Raw genomic sequence first — 18,441 nt, forward strand, 5'->3', positions numbered from 1 at the left:
ATTTAATATGTGATGTGTAAGTGTAACAGCAAATATGAGCTGCCTCCCCTTTCAGTCTTGGGAGAAAGTTCTCTCCTTCACTCTCGCTTCTTGCCTCCAGATCTCTGGCAATATTTTCCGAACCCTCCCTCCCAGTGAGAACCCAGAATTTGACCCAGAAGAAGATGAACCCAACCTGGAGCCATCCTGGCCCCACCTGCAGGTAATGAAGGATGTGAATCTACATGGGTAGTGGGGGGACCCTTCTAGTGGCAACCGTGGGTTTTTAACCCCACTTTTCTTCATGCCCACAGCTGGTATATGAGTTTTTTCTGCGCTTCCTGGAGAGTCCAGACTTTCAGCCATCTGTGGCCAAAAGATATGTGGACCAGAAGTTTGTCATGATGGTAAGTTTGGTAAGGCACAAAGGTGTGTTCTTGTGCTGCTTTTGCAACGTGTGTCTGCCTATATTGCCCTCTCCCTCCCTAGTTAATGCTGCAGTTTGTTTTAAAGGTGGACACTCTGCAGAATAAAGAAAGATAGATGCATACTCTTAAAATCCTAGCAACCTTTCCTGAGCCCTGGACTAGCTAGCAGTGGCTCTGAAGATGCCTGGCAATCCTGCTCAAGGCATCCGTTGCTCCCTCACAGTTTCTCTGTTGGGCCAGAGGACACGACCAAAACCAATTTCCCCAAATTATTAAGGAAAATGTGTTTAACAGCAGTGGGATGAGCTCCCGGGTACCCGACTTTCTGGTTTGTCACTGTGTGCTTATGTGCTTTCTCTTGTAACTATTCATCTCTCCTTGAAGCCCTCCATTGCTACCTGAGCTATAAATACAAGTATGTATTTCTGGTTGTCATTAAGCTGCTTGTGTGACTCAGCCTGAGTGAGTGGGCACAGGAGATGAACACTCGCAGGCACATCACTACTGCCCCTCCCCCTCCTCACATCTTCATCGCCGGGCCTGTGACGTTCTCTTATTTCTGCAATAGAGGCTAGTGCCTGTTTGCTGGAATGCATACATAGGCTCATGTGTGTTGCAAAGATTTTTTTGTGGTTTCTTTTTTGTCTTCTTTCGAAATGGAAGGTGGCTTATAAGATGTGTGTGCTTGTCCTTAATGACTTTCAGAACATGCCAGGGGCGGGGGGGTCCTGAAGAATCTCGATGGACATTTTTTTTTGGGGGATCCATGCATTCATGTCCCATAAAGTAGGCTGCATGGAATCTCTTGGGGTTTTTTTGTTTTGGTTTTTTTTCTAGTTTTTAGTCCAGTAATTGGGATGAACAAAAAGCAAAGCACTAAGGAAAGGACCTGCCTCAGTCCTGGTTAAGAATTCAGAGGCCGTCTGAGATACACAGGGAAGTCAATAACATGGGAAAAGGAGGCAGGATAGGCTGGGGAAGCTAAAATGTGCACACATTTGCTTGCAGGGAAAGGACGTGACATTAGGTTAGGGGGGGGGCAGCAACAATGCACATAGTTCTGGATTCTCAAAACTATGTGGTGGTTTTTTTTTGTTTTGTTTTGTTTTAGGGAAAAAGTATCTGCAGGAAAAGCAGAGCAGATCTCTGCAGGTATTTTATTCCCAGGCAATTTTCAAAGGGAGCATACCCACGGACTTCATCTACCCACATAGTTTGAAAAATTGCCCCTTTCCTGTTTTTGCCTGCTCCAATTGTGTGTCTCACCCACCTCCCTCTCTTTGACGCTCATGTCGGTTTCTCTTTTCTCTCCCTCCCTCCAGCTTCTGGAGCTCTTCGATAGCGAAGACCCCCGGGAGCGGGAGTACCTGAAGACCATCCTGCACCGAGTCTATGGCAAGTTTCTGGGCCTGCGGGCCTACATCAGGAAGCAGTGCAGTAACATTTTCCTCAGGTGAGCGGTGCCTGTGGCAGCAAGTCCTCTCTTGTTTCATGTCCTGGTGCCACATCCAGCACCAAGGAAACAGCACTACACCTGTACTTCAGAGAGAGACTGAAACCAAGCAAAACAGAGGTTTGCTCAAAAAATATAATGCCATCTACTTGCCACCAGCAGGCAGCAGAACAACAGTCATGGAAGCAACTTTATGTATTAAATACTCACCAGCTGGGCTGTGACCTCTGGGGCAGGGCTTTTAGTCAGTGTGATCCCGTTTTAGGGCTTGAAAATTAACATGACCCCCAAACGACCAAATCGAAGTAGTGGCAGGGTGGGGTTGAGGTCCTCTCAAACTTCCCATCTCCCTCCTCCCCACTCCAGCTTGAGCTGAACTGCTTTCTCAATCCCCTTCCTCTCCAATCAATCCCTCTTACAACCCCCAGCTTCTCTCACCCATCAACCTATCCCCTCTCTCACCCCTTATTTTTGTCTCTCAATCTCTGTCCATTCCAGTTCAGCCCCTCTTTTGTCCCCTAGCAATTCTACCCACCCCCCTAAACCTATCCCCTCCAGCCCTTTGTCTCATCCCTCAAGCCCCTCTTACAACCCCCAGCTGATCCTCTTATCATCCCCACCCCATCACCCTTGCTCTCACCTCCAGCCCATCCCCTTCTGCTCACTGCTCCCAGTCTCAACTCCTCCCCTCCAGCCAATCTCAACCCCTGACAATTCCTTCTCCAGCTGACCCCTGAACCTTTTTCTATTTGATCCCTTAGTACATCCCCTAGCAACTCGCAACCTGCCAGCTCCTTTTATAACTCCCATCTGATCCTCAATTATCCCATTTCATTCACCATCCTGCCTCACCTCATCCTTTCTAGTCCTCTCCTATTGCCTCAGCAGATTCCCTCACCTCCCAGCTCCTCTTACATCTGTCAGTTGATTCTCTTTCACTCCCACCCCCAAATCCTCCACAGCCAACTCTCTCCAGCTGATCCCATCCTCAAATCCTTCTTGCAACCTACCTCTCCCTTCAAACACCCCCTTCCTCCAAGTGTCCCCCTGGCCAGGTCAGCAGCAACATTTTCCTTTGGGTCCTGGGTTGGGGGTGGATGCCAGTTAGTGGTAGGAAAGGAAAGCCAACATCAGGGCCAGTTTTTTTTTTTCTCTTGGGTAAGTTCAGTAGTGGAAGAGGAACTGTAGTAAATCTCCACTCGCTCGTGCACAGCCCTTCCCTCAAATCGTGACTGGGCCCAAGCCCAGCAGTGATCTGCAAGCGGCAGCAGCATTAGTAGTGGATGTCAACATGGGGTCTGTAAACCAGTGCAAACTGTCAGTTCCTGCAGCAGCTTTAATCCAGTTATCTGCAGAGCTTGCTGTTACCACAGAAACTCTTGTGACAGCGGGGTCACATCAGGACCTGTGAGTGTGTGCTGACTCACAGGCCCCATGCTGACTTCCACTACTAATGCTCCTGCTGCCGCGTGAGGCACTTGCAATCCCAGCTGGAGGTTTTGTGACCACATTTGGTGTTGTGGCCCACAGTTTGGAGAGGTCCTGTCCTAGGGCCAACTTTCTAGGACAGTGTTTGCCAGTCCTCTCCCAGTCAGGTTTTTAGGAGTGCCACAATGAATATGCATATGAGAGATTTGCATATTCTAGGTCTCGGTGTTGCAAATCATGCATATTCATTACGGATATCCTGAAAACCCGACTGATTAGGTATTCCTCTGGGAGAGGCTTGGGAAACACCATTCTAGGGACTTTTTTCTTTCTGTGGGATTTGCTTACCTTTGCTACCCAGCATGTCTTCACTAGATTATATTTCTAGTCTCTTGACCCATTGCATGATGGCGTAAGCCTCATCAGATTTAACTATTGGCTCCTCATAGGGTGACCAGCTGGCTCTATCTTTTTCCCCCCAGGGAAGACTGATCCATGCTTTTATCCCATAGAATAACAATTTTTCTTATGAAAAGCAAGAATTTCCAGGTCCATGTTTGCAGAGGGATAAAACCAGGAGTGGGTCAGCCTGCTCTGCAATTATGACTCTGGGTGATTACCCTAATGGCACACCTGGGCAGCAGTATTTCCTTTGATTATAGCTTTGCAGGTAAGAGATTCAGGTATTTTTCCCATGGATAAGCAGGCTGAATTAGCCATGTTGTCTGGGGACGTCCTCCCGGCCTCTAGGTGGCAGAGCTCCTCAAAGCCTACATGTCCTCCCCCTTGGTTCCAAGCTTGTCTCGGTCTAGTGTTCTCTGCGGTGCAGGTTGCATGTAGAGCTCCTCACTAGTGTTGCCAGTGTTAGACTACAAGTACTTTTTTCTTTGGTTTGTTGTGGATACAGCAGGGCAGCAATGCCTAGGCCACCTAGCTTTAATTTCTGTCAGTGTGGCAAGATTAAGTCTGTAACAGACGGCCATGTGCTCTGTTACCTCTGCCTGGGACCAGACCATGAGCCATCCAGCTGCAGGGACTGCAGCCGCATGTCCCTGAGAGCGAGGAAGCAGCGACTGGTGAAGATAGAGAAGCTGAGGGAGACAGCCTCTGGCTCGTACGCTCCAGAACCAGCTCAAGGATCCACACAGTCCTCGGGGCTCATTCGGGAACCCCCGAGGTTGAGGGGGAAGAGGGCTGCCTCAGTAGGACCCTGAGGCCACCCAGGGGCCCCGCTAAAGCACACCCAGGAGCATGGGAGGATCTGCGGGAAGTAAGACCCAGGCGAAGCTCAGGTGACACAAGTACATCGACGCAACCGCCTGACACACGTGATCGATGTGACACACGGCGCAATGCCAACTCGCATGCATCGAAGAGAAAGAAGCGCAACGCAGCGTCAGGGAGTCGGAGAGCCTCAGCCGACACACAGATGCAAGGAGTCGATGCCAAAGCATCATGTGTCCAGGAACGGTGCATCGAAGGCCATAAAGCCTATAAACCATAGAGTCCCACACATTTCACCAAGAGAAGGAGATTCATCAAGGGTGGCACGGCCGCCAATGGCACAGGGAGACTTGGTCCCAGACCTAGAGCTCGTCTCTTCAGATGTGGAGCCAGTATCCGTGCGCAGATCATCTGGGTCATCCCACTTATCACGGTTCTTCTCAGATCTGTCAGCGGCCTTGAGGCATAAGCGGGAGGGGTTGCACTTCTAAGAGCCCCTGGAGAAGAGAGACAGACCAGGCCCTGGGGTGGAGCGGGCAGCGGCCCGATCCAGGGGCCCAGATTTTGACATCTTGTTAGCGGCAGTTTCCACCCCCTCCCCCCCCCCCCCCCCGAGGAAGGGGGCACTATCCAGGGCCGCAGGGGACGCTAGCCTCCCATGCAATGACACATATCTCAGATCCTAACTCTGTTCCTGTCATCAGTGGAACAAAGCACAGCGGAGAGTGGAGAAGACCATTATGGGCACAGTCCCACACCTACAGGGCCTCGTGATACCAAACAGCAGCCAGGGAGTCCCCTGCAAGAGTTCCCACAGAGTCTCTCATTATCAGGATTGGATACCACGTCCCTGGGATCATCCACTGGGTACCCTTCGGACCCCCCTCCCCCAGAGGAGCAGCCACGGCCGGTATCTCCGCCAGAAGACCTATCCTACTCCAAATTTGTGGAGAAGATAGGAATTCTCCTCCATGTGGGAACTCAGAAAATATCAGACCCCAGGGCGGAGGTCTTGGGTATCCTAAAAATATTTGAGACACCCACGGAGCCCACAGCCTTGCCCTCGCATGCAGTGCTGGATGAGTTGATGACTAGAGCGTGGCAGCTCTGTCGTCAGGGTCCTCGACCTCGAGGAAGACCGACCTGAAATTCCGGATGTGTGAGTCGCCCTTCTACGTGGTGGTACAGCTGCCTCCATTGTAGTGGAGTCAGCGATTGAAAAAAGCAAAAAAATCGAGACTTCATTCCAGTACTCCACCAGGGAGAGATGACAAGCTCCTGGATAGGTTTGGGAAAGGGATGTTCCAGGCGGGCATGCTAGATGCTAAGATCCAGCAGCATTAGTTTTACATGGCCCAGTATCTTTATGAATGTCTGCAATCATTGAACCCACTCATAGCAACTTTGTCCCCAGGAGAGAATCCACCGCTACAGCTGCACACAATGGAAGAAGGGCCTTGCCACTTGCTCTGCTCCATCTACGAGACATTTGACACCTTGGCCAGGATCACCGCAGGAGCCATCGTGGCAAGGCGGCTAGCATGGCTGCAGGTGAGCTCAATCCGGAAAGATGTTCACAAAAAGCTTGGGGATTTTCCTTGCTTCACAGACAATCTGTTCGGAGACAAGCTGAAAGAGACAGTGATGCAGTTGAAAGAGCAAAGTGTGGAAGTCCAGTCCCTGACTTCCCCAAGGGACAGAGTGTTATCGAGGAGGTACTACCATACCATGCGCATCGGGGGGGGGGGGGGGGGGGTTAGAGCGTACTCCACCTTTCGCCAGCCGACATATCAGCCAACAAGGAGAGCACAGCCGCAGCAGCCACAGAATCGGAACCGATAGTACAGCACACGGCCCCCCCATGGGGACCCGTGGAGCCCAACAATCAAAAGGAATAGTCTGGATTTTAACAACACCCCGGTCAACCCTGCCGCTAGCGGTGGGGGGGCAGAATATCCCATTTCTACCTTGCTTGGGAGAGGATTACCACCGACTGCTGGCTGCTCTGAATTGTCAAGGAGGGATATACCTTGAATTTCACCAGTACACCAACTCTTCCGCAGCCCTACAACCACGAGGGGGGTGGAACGCACGATGAGAGGGCTCTAGAGGAGGAGGTGGCCAGGCTACTTCAGCAGAACTGCATCCGCCATATCCCTGTCACCCAGAGGCACCAGGGTTTCTATGCCCCATACTTCCTCATTCCCAAGAAGTCAGGGAGCCTCTGACCCATCCTGGACCTGAGGGTGCTGAACAGGTTCATTTGCAGGGAAAAATTCAAGATGACCTCCCTCAAGATCTTCCTCCTTTTCTTACAGTCCAGCAACTAGATAAGTGCGCTAGATCTGAAAGATGCACATGCCCATGTCCCTATACACCGTGTCTGTTGGAAGTACCTCTGCTTCCAAGTCGGGGAACAGCATTTCCAATACAAGGTGCTCCCATTTAGACTGTCATCATCCCCCAGGGATTTCACCAATTGTCTGGCAGTGGTGGCCGCCCACCTCAGGAGACAGGGAATACAACTGTTCCCCTATCTCAATGACTGACTGATAGTGGCCCCGAGCCAGCCCACCCTACAACGCAGCCTGAAGATCACCACCAACTGCAAGGGGGACCTGGGCTTACTGATCAATTACGAGAATTTGCACCTGCAGCCAACACTGCTTCTGCAGTTCATTGAAGCAATCATCAACACAAGAATTGGCAAGGCCTATCTACCAGATTCTAGGGCATGTACCATAAGGACCCTGGCAGCGCAACTGCTAGTAACCATATACGTGCCAGCCAAACAAGTAGTGACCCTCTTAGGCCACATGATAGCAGCAGGCCAGGCAGTACCGCACACGCACCTACGTATGCGCAGGCTGCAGTGGGGCCTGAAGAGACAAAGGACACAACATTTGCATCCCTTGTCACAATGAGCTTTAATCACTGCAAGCATGAGGAAAGATCTCCAGTGGTGGCTGCAGTCCAGAGTCCTGACCGAGGGCATGCCCTTCTGACAGCCACAGCCCCAGATTGTCTTAACCATGGATGCCTCTCTGCGAGGTTGGGGAGCCTACATAGGCCAGATGCAGACCCAGGGGCGATGGTCTCAGCAGGAGAGGTTGCAGCAGATCAATCTGCTGGAGCTGCGGGCGGTGAGATACACCATGCATACGTTCAGGAACATGCTGTGGGGGAAAACAGTGATGATTTACACCAACAATCAAACAGCAGTGTTCTACATAAACAAACAAGGAGGGTCTGGTTCTCGGACACTTTGCCAAGAAGCTGTGCGCACCTGGGAATGGGCAGAGACAGAGAGGATCTCCCTCCAGGCGACTTATCTCCCAGGCATGGGGAAAGCCAGAGCTCTGTGTGCTTTGAGGAGCTCCGCCACCCGGAGGACGTTCCCCAGACAACATGGCTAATTCACCCTGCAATCCACAGAGAACACCGTTTACGGTAAGAAAACTTGCTTTTCTAGGACAACTTGTAGTAAAAGGTGGGATGGGTGAAAGTGCTGTGCATGAGGAGGTTCAGATAACTCCCTGCAGCCACTGCATTAGAAAGCAGCTGGAGACCAGGGCTACCTTCCCAGCTTGTGATGAAACATTTCAACTTGATTCACCTCAACCCTGAACCAGCTGTGTGGCCCATGAACTGCCATCTGGTGAAGTCATATGAGGAGGAGGAGGACACCAGGCATGCTGAGTCTGAGGAAACAGCTGCTGAAGCAAGAGCTGGTGAGAGGAGGACTTGCTGTGTATAAAAACTGGGGTGTGTGATAGAGCTGTTTGTTTTTCCCACTCTCTCACTTCAACTCCCACCCACCCCTGTCTCAAAGCTACATTTGTATACTTTTGCCCAGTTAGGAGGTATTTACATAATAGGAACCAACTATTTCTTTGGACAGATAGATACAAAATAAACCTTCACTTAAATTTAAAAAAGAAATAGTACATCAATTTATAATTCTCTTGTTTAGAGAGTAAACTAAAAAATCAACTAAATATAAGAAATACGTTTTTAGAATAGTGAGATGAGGGCTATCCAGTCTTTTGCACAGAGTGCTACATGTATGATTATATGTTGGGGATTTGTCATAGGTTTGTGCTGTCAGAGAAGAAGTCTGATCCCTGCAGGCTAAAATGGCTGTCCTAGAGAAGCTGAGGGAGACTGAGAAGTCCAGAGTCCGGGCTTTATACTAGACTCTCAATTTGCCACCAAAAGCCCAAGTCCAAGCAGTGACCAAAATGGCCTTTTTCCTCCTCTGACCTCTCATCTCCTTCTGGATGACACTGCCTTCCAAACGGCTGTTTCAGGCCTTTGTGATTTCCCGTTTGGACTACAGCAACTCTCTCTCTGTATGTCAAAATCCCCAACCCCCTAAACTACCTCCTGAAGTAGTACAGAATGCAGCCACCCACATGAGGATGAGTGGGAACATGCTGGTTCTGAAAATCTTACCCTGGCTCCCAGCGCTCTGCCGCACCAAGTTCGAAACCTTTGTCAAAGCCAAGCCAACCCAACCCTTAAAAGTTTGAATCAGACTTAATGCAACAGATCTTTCACCCCCTATATGCCCTCTCGTTTGCTACGGTCACTGTCTCAGGCTCACCTGGTGGTACCATGCCCCAGAACAATGTGCCTCTCCAACACTGCTGCAGGATAAGCCATAGCCATGTGGAACCGCATCCTCTCAACAGACTCACTCCAGATCTACTTATCTTTCAGGAAACTGGTGAAAACCTGCAGTTGATCCTAAGACTCTGCATTTAGCTCCATATATTGCATTACACTATTTATACCTACTGTTATTCTCTGTCCTGAGTTATGGAGTTAAATAATACAGCGCTTCCCAACTTTTTAAAGCCCAAGGCACACCTTCATTAACAAAAATGCTGTGAGGCACACGCACTGCACCGAGCAGGCGGTATAGAGAAACTTATATGGCCAAAGCAGAGTTAGGGAAGCCCTGAGAGCTTCACCTATCTCTCTTCCATATTTTACAACAAAGGGAGAGAGGGGGCAGAGACACACATGAATCTGTTACACTGGATCAGATAGAAGTTGGGAGAAGGGATATGTTGGTGTGGTGCGGACAGCCAGCTCAGCTATTTACCTTAGCTGCCGCATGTGGCTGCCAGAGCTCCTTCTCTGCTGCCTCTTCCAGTACTCCGAGTGAGTCACATCCCGTGCTCAGTACATACACTCCCATCTCATTCAGCCTGGGGATAAGACAGAGGCTAGGAGGTGCTCTGAGCACTGTGTACTGCACAAAGCAGGGCCTGGCTGTACACACCCTGCATGCTGCCCCATTAATCACTTCACTTTGGGGCTCAGCCTGTAGGTAGAAAGAAGAGGTATGCATAATTACACAAGTTCCCAGAAAGGAGCTTCAACATGTTTAAGAGCCACCACTCGTATCTCTTGTTGCTGCAAGATACCGAGAGCAGAGCTCAGGTGCTGACTTGGGTCTGAGCATCAGTCAGTGGTGACTTTTCCATGGCACGCCTGATCAGGTCTGAAGGCACACTAGTTGGGGAAACACTGAGCTCATGTGTTGTACTATATCAGCTGTTCTATTTACACACGGTAATAGTAATCATTATAATCCAGAGTCGTAGCAGGGCAATATGGTGCCTATGGCCAGATGAAAAACTGCGCCCTCGCCCATTATACAACACATGACACCATGAGTTGGGAGTCTCTGTTAAAGGTTTGTACAGCAATACCCACGGCCGGTGCAAGAGTATATTGCACCCTAGGAAAACCTTATAGCCTTGCACTCCTCACTCCATCACACCCTCATAACACACAATTAAAAATTATGCATTTATAATAGGTTTTACATGAAAAGGACATTCAAAGCACAGTCTTTTGAGGTAAAAATATCACTTACAATATGTATATTGTATTGACATGCACTGCTGTGGTACCAACCCAAAAGCCCTGCAAAAAAAGCAAGAAACGCTTGGAACCCATATGGTATTAGATCTACTGTAATGCATCTTGGACTTGGGCATGACACTCAGAGAGCCTTAAGAAAATAGAATTACAATGCAATAACTTTCTATATCATAAGAACATGCCATACTGGGTCAGACCAAGGGTCCGTCAAGCCCAACAAACAGCCAACACTCAAACAGTAACAACTCTACTTATGAAAGTTAACACTGTAAATATTACACCAGGCCTAAAACAGTAATACACCCAAGCTGCTATAGATCCCTATATAGAAACTAGTCAATATTGGAATGCCTCACTTCAGTCACACATGCAAAACACCCTCAAATAATGAGACAGTAAAGTATAAATAGAAATGTATAGACAAAAACTGAACTGGAAACAACAAGCCAAATTCTATATGCACTGCAACAATGGAAAAAAGCTAGTTTGCTTACTGTAAACAGTATTTTCCATAGATAGCAGGATGAAATAGCCGTGCTTTCTAGGAGCGCCCCCTGGCGGCTCTCGGTGGGAACTTCTAGCAGCTCATTTTTTGCTGCTGCACACTTGCACGGTGCCCTTCCCGCGCAGCCAATGGTCTCCTGCCAGTTCATTCCAAAACATAGAAAGTAGAAGCATAAAGGAGTAGTAGTCAGAGTAACAAAGAAAGACACGGAGTGTCCAGGGAGGCGGGTGGGGACACTTGGCTAATTCTTTCTGCTATCTATGGAAAATACCGTTTATAGTAGGCAAACTTGCTTTTTTCCGCAGATAAGCAGGGCTGAATTAGCCATGCTTTTTGGGAGTCCCCAGCGCAAGGCTTCGCAGCCAGACAGTTAATGGTTCGAGAGAAAGGAGTTATCAAGAGTAAGTGGTGATAACCATCTGCCTGTTGTGATACATAAAACAGTACATCGTCTTTTTTTTTTTTTTTTTTGCTGAGAAGCCTGATAGTTCAGTGGACATCTCTATGGGTTAGTGCCTAACTTAAGATTGCATGGCCCATTAGGTATCCGATTTAGCTTGCTGTTGTAGGCACTAGTGGGAGGTGAAAGTGTGTAGGGACGTCCACGTTGCTGCTTTGCAAATATCTTGAAGAGGAACTTGTCTCAAATGGGCAATGGAAGTCACTACCACCCTCAGTTGATGGGCTTTAGCCTTTGAGGACGGAGAGACTGGTTGTTTGATAGCCAAAATTGTTGTATTGTGTTAACCAACTAGACAGTGTGCGCTTGGACACCAGTAGTCCTGGGGCATTCGGATTGTAGGAAAGAAGGAGTTGTGACAGTCTGCCAGGGCAATTGGTTCTCTGTTTATAGTAAGCCAAGGCATGAGGTTTTGGGAAGAAAATTGGTAGAGTAATTGGTTGAAATGGAAGGCAAAGACTACTTTGTGGACAAAGGAAGCATAAGTCCAAAGGGTGACCTTGTTGTGATAAAACTGGAGGAAAGGAGGGTAATGTACTAGTGCTTGCAGTTCCCTGACTCATCGGGCTGATGTGATTGTAACGAGAAATAGCTTTTTCCAGGTTAAAAATGTTAAATCCACTTTTCCCAGTGGTTTGAAGGGTGGAAACATAAGTGCTTCTAGGACAATATTGAGGTCCCACGGGACAGTGGGGGGTATCACAGGAGGGAGGGGGGGTCTGAGGCATAGGGTGCCCCTCATGAAGCATATCAGAGAGTGCGTAGAAATGGAGTCATTCTCGCCCGGGGAATTGTACACTGCAATGACACTGAGATGTACCCTGATTGAGGATATTGCAAGGCCAGAGCTAAATAGTATGTGAAGGTATTTAAGTAGATGTTCTGGTGAAGAATGGAATGGGTCCAAGGATTCTGTTATGCACCAACGTTGGTATCATTCCTTGTGGAAGGTTTTCTCACAGCGATCAAAATTCTTGTATGTCTTGAGTGATGGTGCAGTGACTCAGCGCCTTCCTTTCAGTCTCTATGCTAGGAGGTGGAGGGAGTTCTGCATGGGATGTAGTAATGTTCCCTGTTTCTGTGATAGAAGGCCCAGTTTGTTCTTGAGTGGAATGGGTGGATATACAGAGAGATTGACCAGGTAGGCATACCAGGGTTGCCGGGGCTATGAGAATGAGATTGGAGTTGTCAGAGATGCATATTTGTAGTACCCGTCCTATCAGTGGGATTGGAGGAAATGCATAAAGAAGGCTGTTTGACCACTACAGAATTTATTTATTTAAAATTTTTTCTATTACGTCGTTAAGTTAAATACCATCACAACGGTTTACAGAAGGGCACGATAAAGAGAAATATGGGTGGTATAGATTACAAATTACTCGTGTGCCATCATAGTACAGTAACAATGTAAAATAATAAACTAGGTGTGTAAATTAAACCTGATTGTTAGGAACAAATTAGGCAGATTGATTTTAACATTAATATGCTTATGTGGGTTACTAAAAACTTCTAGCTTGGTGCGTCCTTATCGCTCAACTATTTTTCTCCTTTTCTTTATCTTTATAAAATGCTTGTTTAAGAAGAAGGCGTCCTGGGCTATTCTGTGATGGCTCGGTTATAGGGAGCAGAATTGTGGTACTTTTGCGTTCTGTTCCATGGCAAAGATGTCTATTAGAGGCGTGCCCCAGCAGCAGAAGATGTAGGCCATCACCTCGTCATTAGAGTGGAAGAGGCAGCTGAGTCTGTCTGCTTCAGAGTTCCTCACACCAGGGAGATAAGTTGCTTGAAGTTGAATTGGGTGCGCTAGTGCCCACTCCAGTAGTAGTACAGATTCCTTGCAGAGAGTCCTGGAACCTGACCCTCCTTACTTGTTTACGTAGTACATAGCGACCTGGCTGTCTGTATAAATCATGACTGATTATTGTTGAAGAATCTTTGGGAAGGTGTAGATGGTATAGCGAATGGCACGTAGTTCTAACAGATTGATTAGGTAGTTTCATTCCTTCATTGACCATAGACCTTGAGTCTTTAGATTGTCACACATGGGCTCCCTATCCCGTCGTGGAGGTGTCTATAGTCAGTACAATCTGATGTGGTGGATGCCGGAAGGGTGCACCTGAGTGCAGAGTTGTTGGATGTAGCCACCAGTCGATATCTTTGATCATGGAATGGGTCAAGATTATGTTTTGAGACATGTGGTGAAAACATTACAACCACTGGGATTTCAAGCCACACTGGAAGCATGGCATGTATAGACGCGTATGAGGGATCACATAAGTTTCTCCTGCCACATGGGTTGTTGTAAGACTGTCTCGCAACTTAAAGAACAGATCCCTCATTGATCTGGCTAGGGTCTGAAAGATGAGGATTCTGTTTTCCGAGAGAAAGGCTTTGCAGAGTTGGCTATTGATAAGCGTTCCAAGAATTGTATTATTTGCGTCGGTTCTAGGTGAGATTTCTTGTAATTGACCAAGAAGCCTAGATTCTCCAGGAAGGATAGGACTCGTAGTTGCTGGGTGTGAGTTGTGGGTCGCAATTTGGGACTACTAGGAGCCAATCATCGAGATAGGGAAGAGGGTTATGCCCTCCTTGTGAAGTGGGCCACAGCTACTGCAAGACATTTGGTGAAAACTCTCGGGATGGAGGAGAGGCCAAAGGGAAGTACTTGATTCTGATAGTGCTGATTGTGAGCTTGGAAGCATAGGTAGCACCATGAAGAGGGGTGCATGGCTATGTGGGCATAAGTATTTTTGAGGTCCAGTGAGCACATCCAGTCCTTTGGTTGTAGGTAGGGTAGGATGTTCTTAAGAGAGGTAATCTTGAATTCTCTTTGATGAGGAATCTGTTCAGCCCTCTGAGGTCGAGGATGGGTCTCAGCCCTGCGGTTTTCTTGGGTATGAGGAAGTATTGCGAATAAAATCCCAGGAACTGTTGGTAGCGGGGTACCTTCTGTATTGCCCTCTGGCTCAGAAGGAGCTCGATCTCCTCCTGTAAAAGGAGGGGATCATTGGCCCTCAGGAAGGAACTATTACATGTGGTAATGCGGGAAGCATTTTGAAATTCAGATGGAAACTGTTCCGGATGATGCTGAGGACCCAAAGATCCTGATTTAATCTGTTCCCATGCTGATGCAAAAGAAGTCTGCCTCCTATGACTTGAGGTAGTTGTGGTTGCAGAGGGATCAAAAAGACGTTGGAGTCTTCAGAGCAGTGGTTGGGGTTGGCTTGGGCGTACGCTGTGTTCAGGGTCTGCTCTGTTGAGGTTGTGTCTGGGGTGGTTGAGGCCTTTGGGAGACGTAGGAAGGAGGGCAGTATGGAGGGTACAGCTTGTAAGAGCACCAGGGGTAGAAAGGCCTTCTGTTGGAGGAACAATAACGTCTTGAGGTTGGTTGATCCTGGAAGGAGGTAAGAGAGGATACCGCCACACTCTGTTCTTTAAGTTGAGAGACAGTATCACAAAGCTTATCACTGAATAAGTTATCTCCTTTATAGGGGAGATCGGCGAGTTTGTCATGAACATCCTCGCGGATTGCGCTTGCTCTTAACCAAGCTATGCGTCGTGCTGCAATAGCGGCTGTAGATGTCCGGGCTGATATGTCAAAGGCTTCATAGACAGTGCGTAAAAGGTGACTTAGGCCTTCTTCTAAATCATTCACCAAATGCCTACGTTGGCCTGACCCTGACGGTTAGTCTTCTTCAGATTTTAGACGTTGGAGACCCTCATATAGATATTGAGTAATATAACATTGGTGCTGTTGCACCTTGGCATTTAACATCGATCCCTGGAATACTTTTCGCCCAAAGTCAGCTAGGTAACGATTGTCTTTGCCTGGCAGAGCATTTGAATATAAACATGTCTTTCTGGCCTTTTTCATGGCAGACTCTACAACGATAGAGGCATGTGGAAGTTGTACTGTGTCAAAGTGCTGAGATTTTTGCATTTTGAATTTCAGCTTTGTTTTCCTAGAAGTGGTGGGCATGGAGAAAGGGGTCTCCCAGGCTTTGTCCATGACTGCATTGAGCACTGAGTGAGATGGAAGTGCTGTAGGTTCTGCTGGAGTGTCAAATATTTTGAGAAGGTCGTGCACCTCTGAACGTGGATCTGGAATCTTCTTGGTTTCAAGGTTCAGTACGGAGACCAGTTTCTCAACAAATCTGGAGTAAGTTAGATTTTCGGGCAGAGATGTCAGCTCCAGTGACCCACCAGGGGGGTTAGAAGGTATTCCTGTGGAAGAGCAGGGAAATGGTGGAGAAGGGGCTTCTGGTTGCTTGAAATATTGTCTGCCATGGGGACCTGAAATGCTTAAGATTTGAGTGTTGAGGAGAAGGAGGTGTGCGTCGGGTGCAGTGATGGATCATCCAATACACCGTAAGGCTTCGGGCGCATTGGAGGCTGCGTCTGTGTCAGAAGCGTCAGGGAATCTGCACTGTGCGTTGTGAGTCAGTTTAGGTTGTGCGTCGGTTGAAGTTCAACGCACTGGATCTTTGTCTCGGCTTGGCACATCTCCCTGTGCCAACAGCAGTTGTCCTGACACAGACGACGCATCACGGCTCCGAGAAGAGCTGGAAATTGAGGCTTTATGATCCTTCTTGGAAGGGGGTTGCCTGATCTTACCTTCACCTTCCCTTTCCCTCTGAGTGGAGGAGGGTTGACAGGAGGAGGCTCTTTTTGTGTCCCTCGGCCTGTTTGTTTCCCTGGCTGGGGAAGATTGGATCCCAAAGGGTCGATAGATTGCCTGCTGATTATCCCAGGGATAAGCAGTGGATTTCCCCATGTCCACATTAATAATGGTTTATGGACTTTTCTTCCAGGAACTTGTCTAAATCTTTTCACTAATAGCTTTCACCACATCCTCCAGTAACGAAATCCAGAGTTTGTGTTGATTAAAAAAAATTGTTCTATTTGTCATAAATGTGTCACCTAGTTAGTAACTTCATTCAATGTCTCTAGTCTTTGTGTTTTCTGAAAAAGTAAACTAATTCATGTTTACCCGTTCCAATCCACTCCTTATTTTATAGACCCTCTATTATATCTCCTCTCAGTGATCTTTTCTCCAAACTGAAGAGCCCTAATATCTTTAGCCTTTCCTCATAGGGGAATCATTCCATACTGTTTATCATTTTTGTTGCCTTTCTCCATATCTTTTCTAATTCTGCTATATCTTTTTTTTGAGATGCATTGACCAGCACTACATGCAGTTCTCAAGGAGCAGCCACACCGTGGAGTGATACAGTGGCATTATGATATTCTCTGTTTTTTTTCTCCATTCCTTTTCTAATATTTTCTAGCATTCTATTTGCTTTCTTGGCTGCTGCCACACACTGAGCAAAGGAATTCAATATATCTACAATGATGTCTAGGTTATTTTCCTGAGTGGTGACTCCCAATGTGGAACCTTGCATTGTGTAGCTGTAATTTGGGTTGCTATTCCCTACATGTATCACTTTGCACTTATCCACATTAAATGTCATCTGCCATTTTGGATGCCCAGTCTCCCAGTGTTTCACGTCCTCTTTCAATTTCTCACAATCCTCTTGTGATTTAACAATTTTGAATAATTTTGTGACATCAGCAAATGTGATCACTTCATTCATTGTTTCCATCTCTAGGTTATTTATTAATATATTAAAAAGCAGCGACCCTAGTACAAATCCTTGAGGCACCATTCTCCATTGAGAAAATTGACTATTTAGCCCTATGCTCTGTTTTCTATCTTTTAACCAGTTCTCAATCCATAACAGAACATTTCCTTCTATCCTTTGACTTTTTAGTTTCCTCAGGAGTCTCTCATGAGGTAATTTTGTCAAATGCTTTCTGAAGCTCCAGATACACTATAGCAACTGGCTCACTTTTATCCACGTTTATTCACGCCTTCAAAAAAAAATATAGCAAATTGGTGAGATAAGACTTCCCATGGCTAAATTCATGTTGACTTTGTCCCTTTAAACTATGTCTCTCTATATGTTCAGTAATTTTGTTCTTTAGATAGTTTAAACCATTTTTCCCAGTACTGACACTGGGCTTACTGGAACCCTTTTTAAAAACCAACGAACATGTCAGGCTGAGTAGTCACCTCTAAGACCTGCTCCCTAGGAATCAGTGGTAAATCTGCAAATATCATGCAATAAAATCACGTAAGCGAAAGATATTCAGTTGAATTGAATCTTTGTTTCATGGATAATTTCATGTTTAAAATACCGAACGATATGTTGGGGCATCCAAAGTGGATGGGGATTGATAACATTTCTACTAGTGAGGACAAGATGGTGCCGAAAGCGGGGTCCATGGGGCCTGTGGAAGGCCTGTCGGAGGCGACACTTAAGGAGCTAACCAGAATGGTTACCGCTGCTGTTACAGAAATTACAATCATCTGATGACGAGCTGAGAGAGAAAGTAGAAAATTATAATACTATGCTGGCAGGGCTGAGTATCGCTGTAACAGATCATGTCAAACGCTTGGCATTGTTGGTTCATACGATTGCAAATCCCCTGATGTGGCATAAATACCTGGAGGACAAGTTAGTCTAGCTTGAGAATCGAGCAGACGTAATAACATGAATTCTGGGGGTGCTGGAAACCTTGCAAGGAGAAGCTCTGCTCAACTTCTGTGAAACATGCCTACCTGGTGCTCTTAACAACTGCATCACGGAGTGGCCTGTTTTTGTAGAGCATGCATATCGACTGGGAGCAGGATTTGTAGAATCGAGCAGGTCCTGCCAGGTGATTGTAAAATATTTGAACTATACTGATAAAATAAAAATATTAATGACTTATTGCAGAGTAGAGGAACTTAAATATGAAAGCAATAAACTTTTGATCTTTTCTGATTTTTCTACAAAAGCGCTGGCACGTTGCAAAGAATTCACCCCGTATTGCACTCAAATGTATTGCAAGGGTGTCAAATTCTCATTGCAATTCCCGGCCAAATTTAAAAATATTTCATAATGAAGAAACAATTTTTCTCAAGCATAGAAGCGAAAATCTTTGTGAACACTCTTGGATGACATGAATAATAAGCCCAGTCCTATCGTTTAACGCCAGGAAATGGTATCGTTGCGTTGGTTGC

General features: G+C 47.0%; 1 protein-coding gene across 3 annotated transcripts in view; it reads left to right on the forward strand.

Annotated features, from left to right (window-relative positions):
- The window catches only part of PPP2R5B (protein phosphatase 2 regulatory subunit B'beta), a 95,619-nt gene that overhangs the window by 16,813 nt on the left and 60,365 nt on the right, over window positions 1-18,441 (forward strand). For all 3 annotated transcript variants that reach the window (XM_029611953.1, XM_029611954.1, XM_029611955.1), the window contains exons 4-6: window positions 101-202; window positions 294-386; window positions 1,730-1,860. In XM_029611953.1, coding sequence (XP_029467813.1) covers window positions 101-202; window positions 294-386; window positions 1,730-1,860 — 326 coding nt within the window. The remainder of the gene's footprint in view (window positions 1-100; window positions 203-293; window positions 387-1,729; window positions 1,861-18,441) is intronic.

The sequence above is a fragment of the Rhinatrema bivittatum genome, chromosome 8 (genome assembly GCF_901001135.1).
Source record: "Rhinatrema bivittatum chromosome 8, aRhiBiv1.1, whole genome shotgun sequence".
NCBI classification, from domain to species: Eukaryota; Metazoa; Chordata; class Amphibia; order Gymnophiona; family Rhinatrematidae; genus Rhinatrema; species Rhinatrema bivittatum.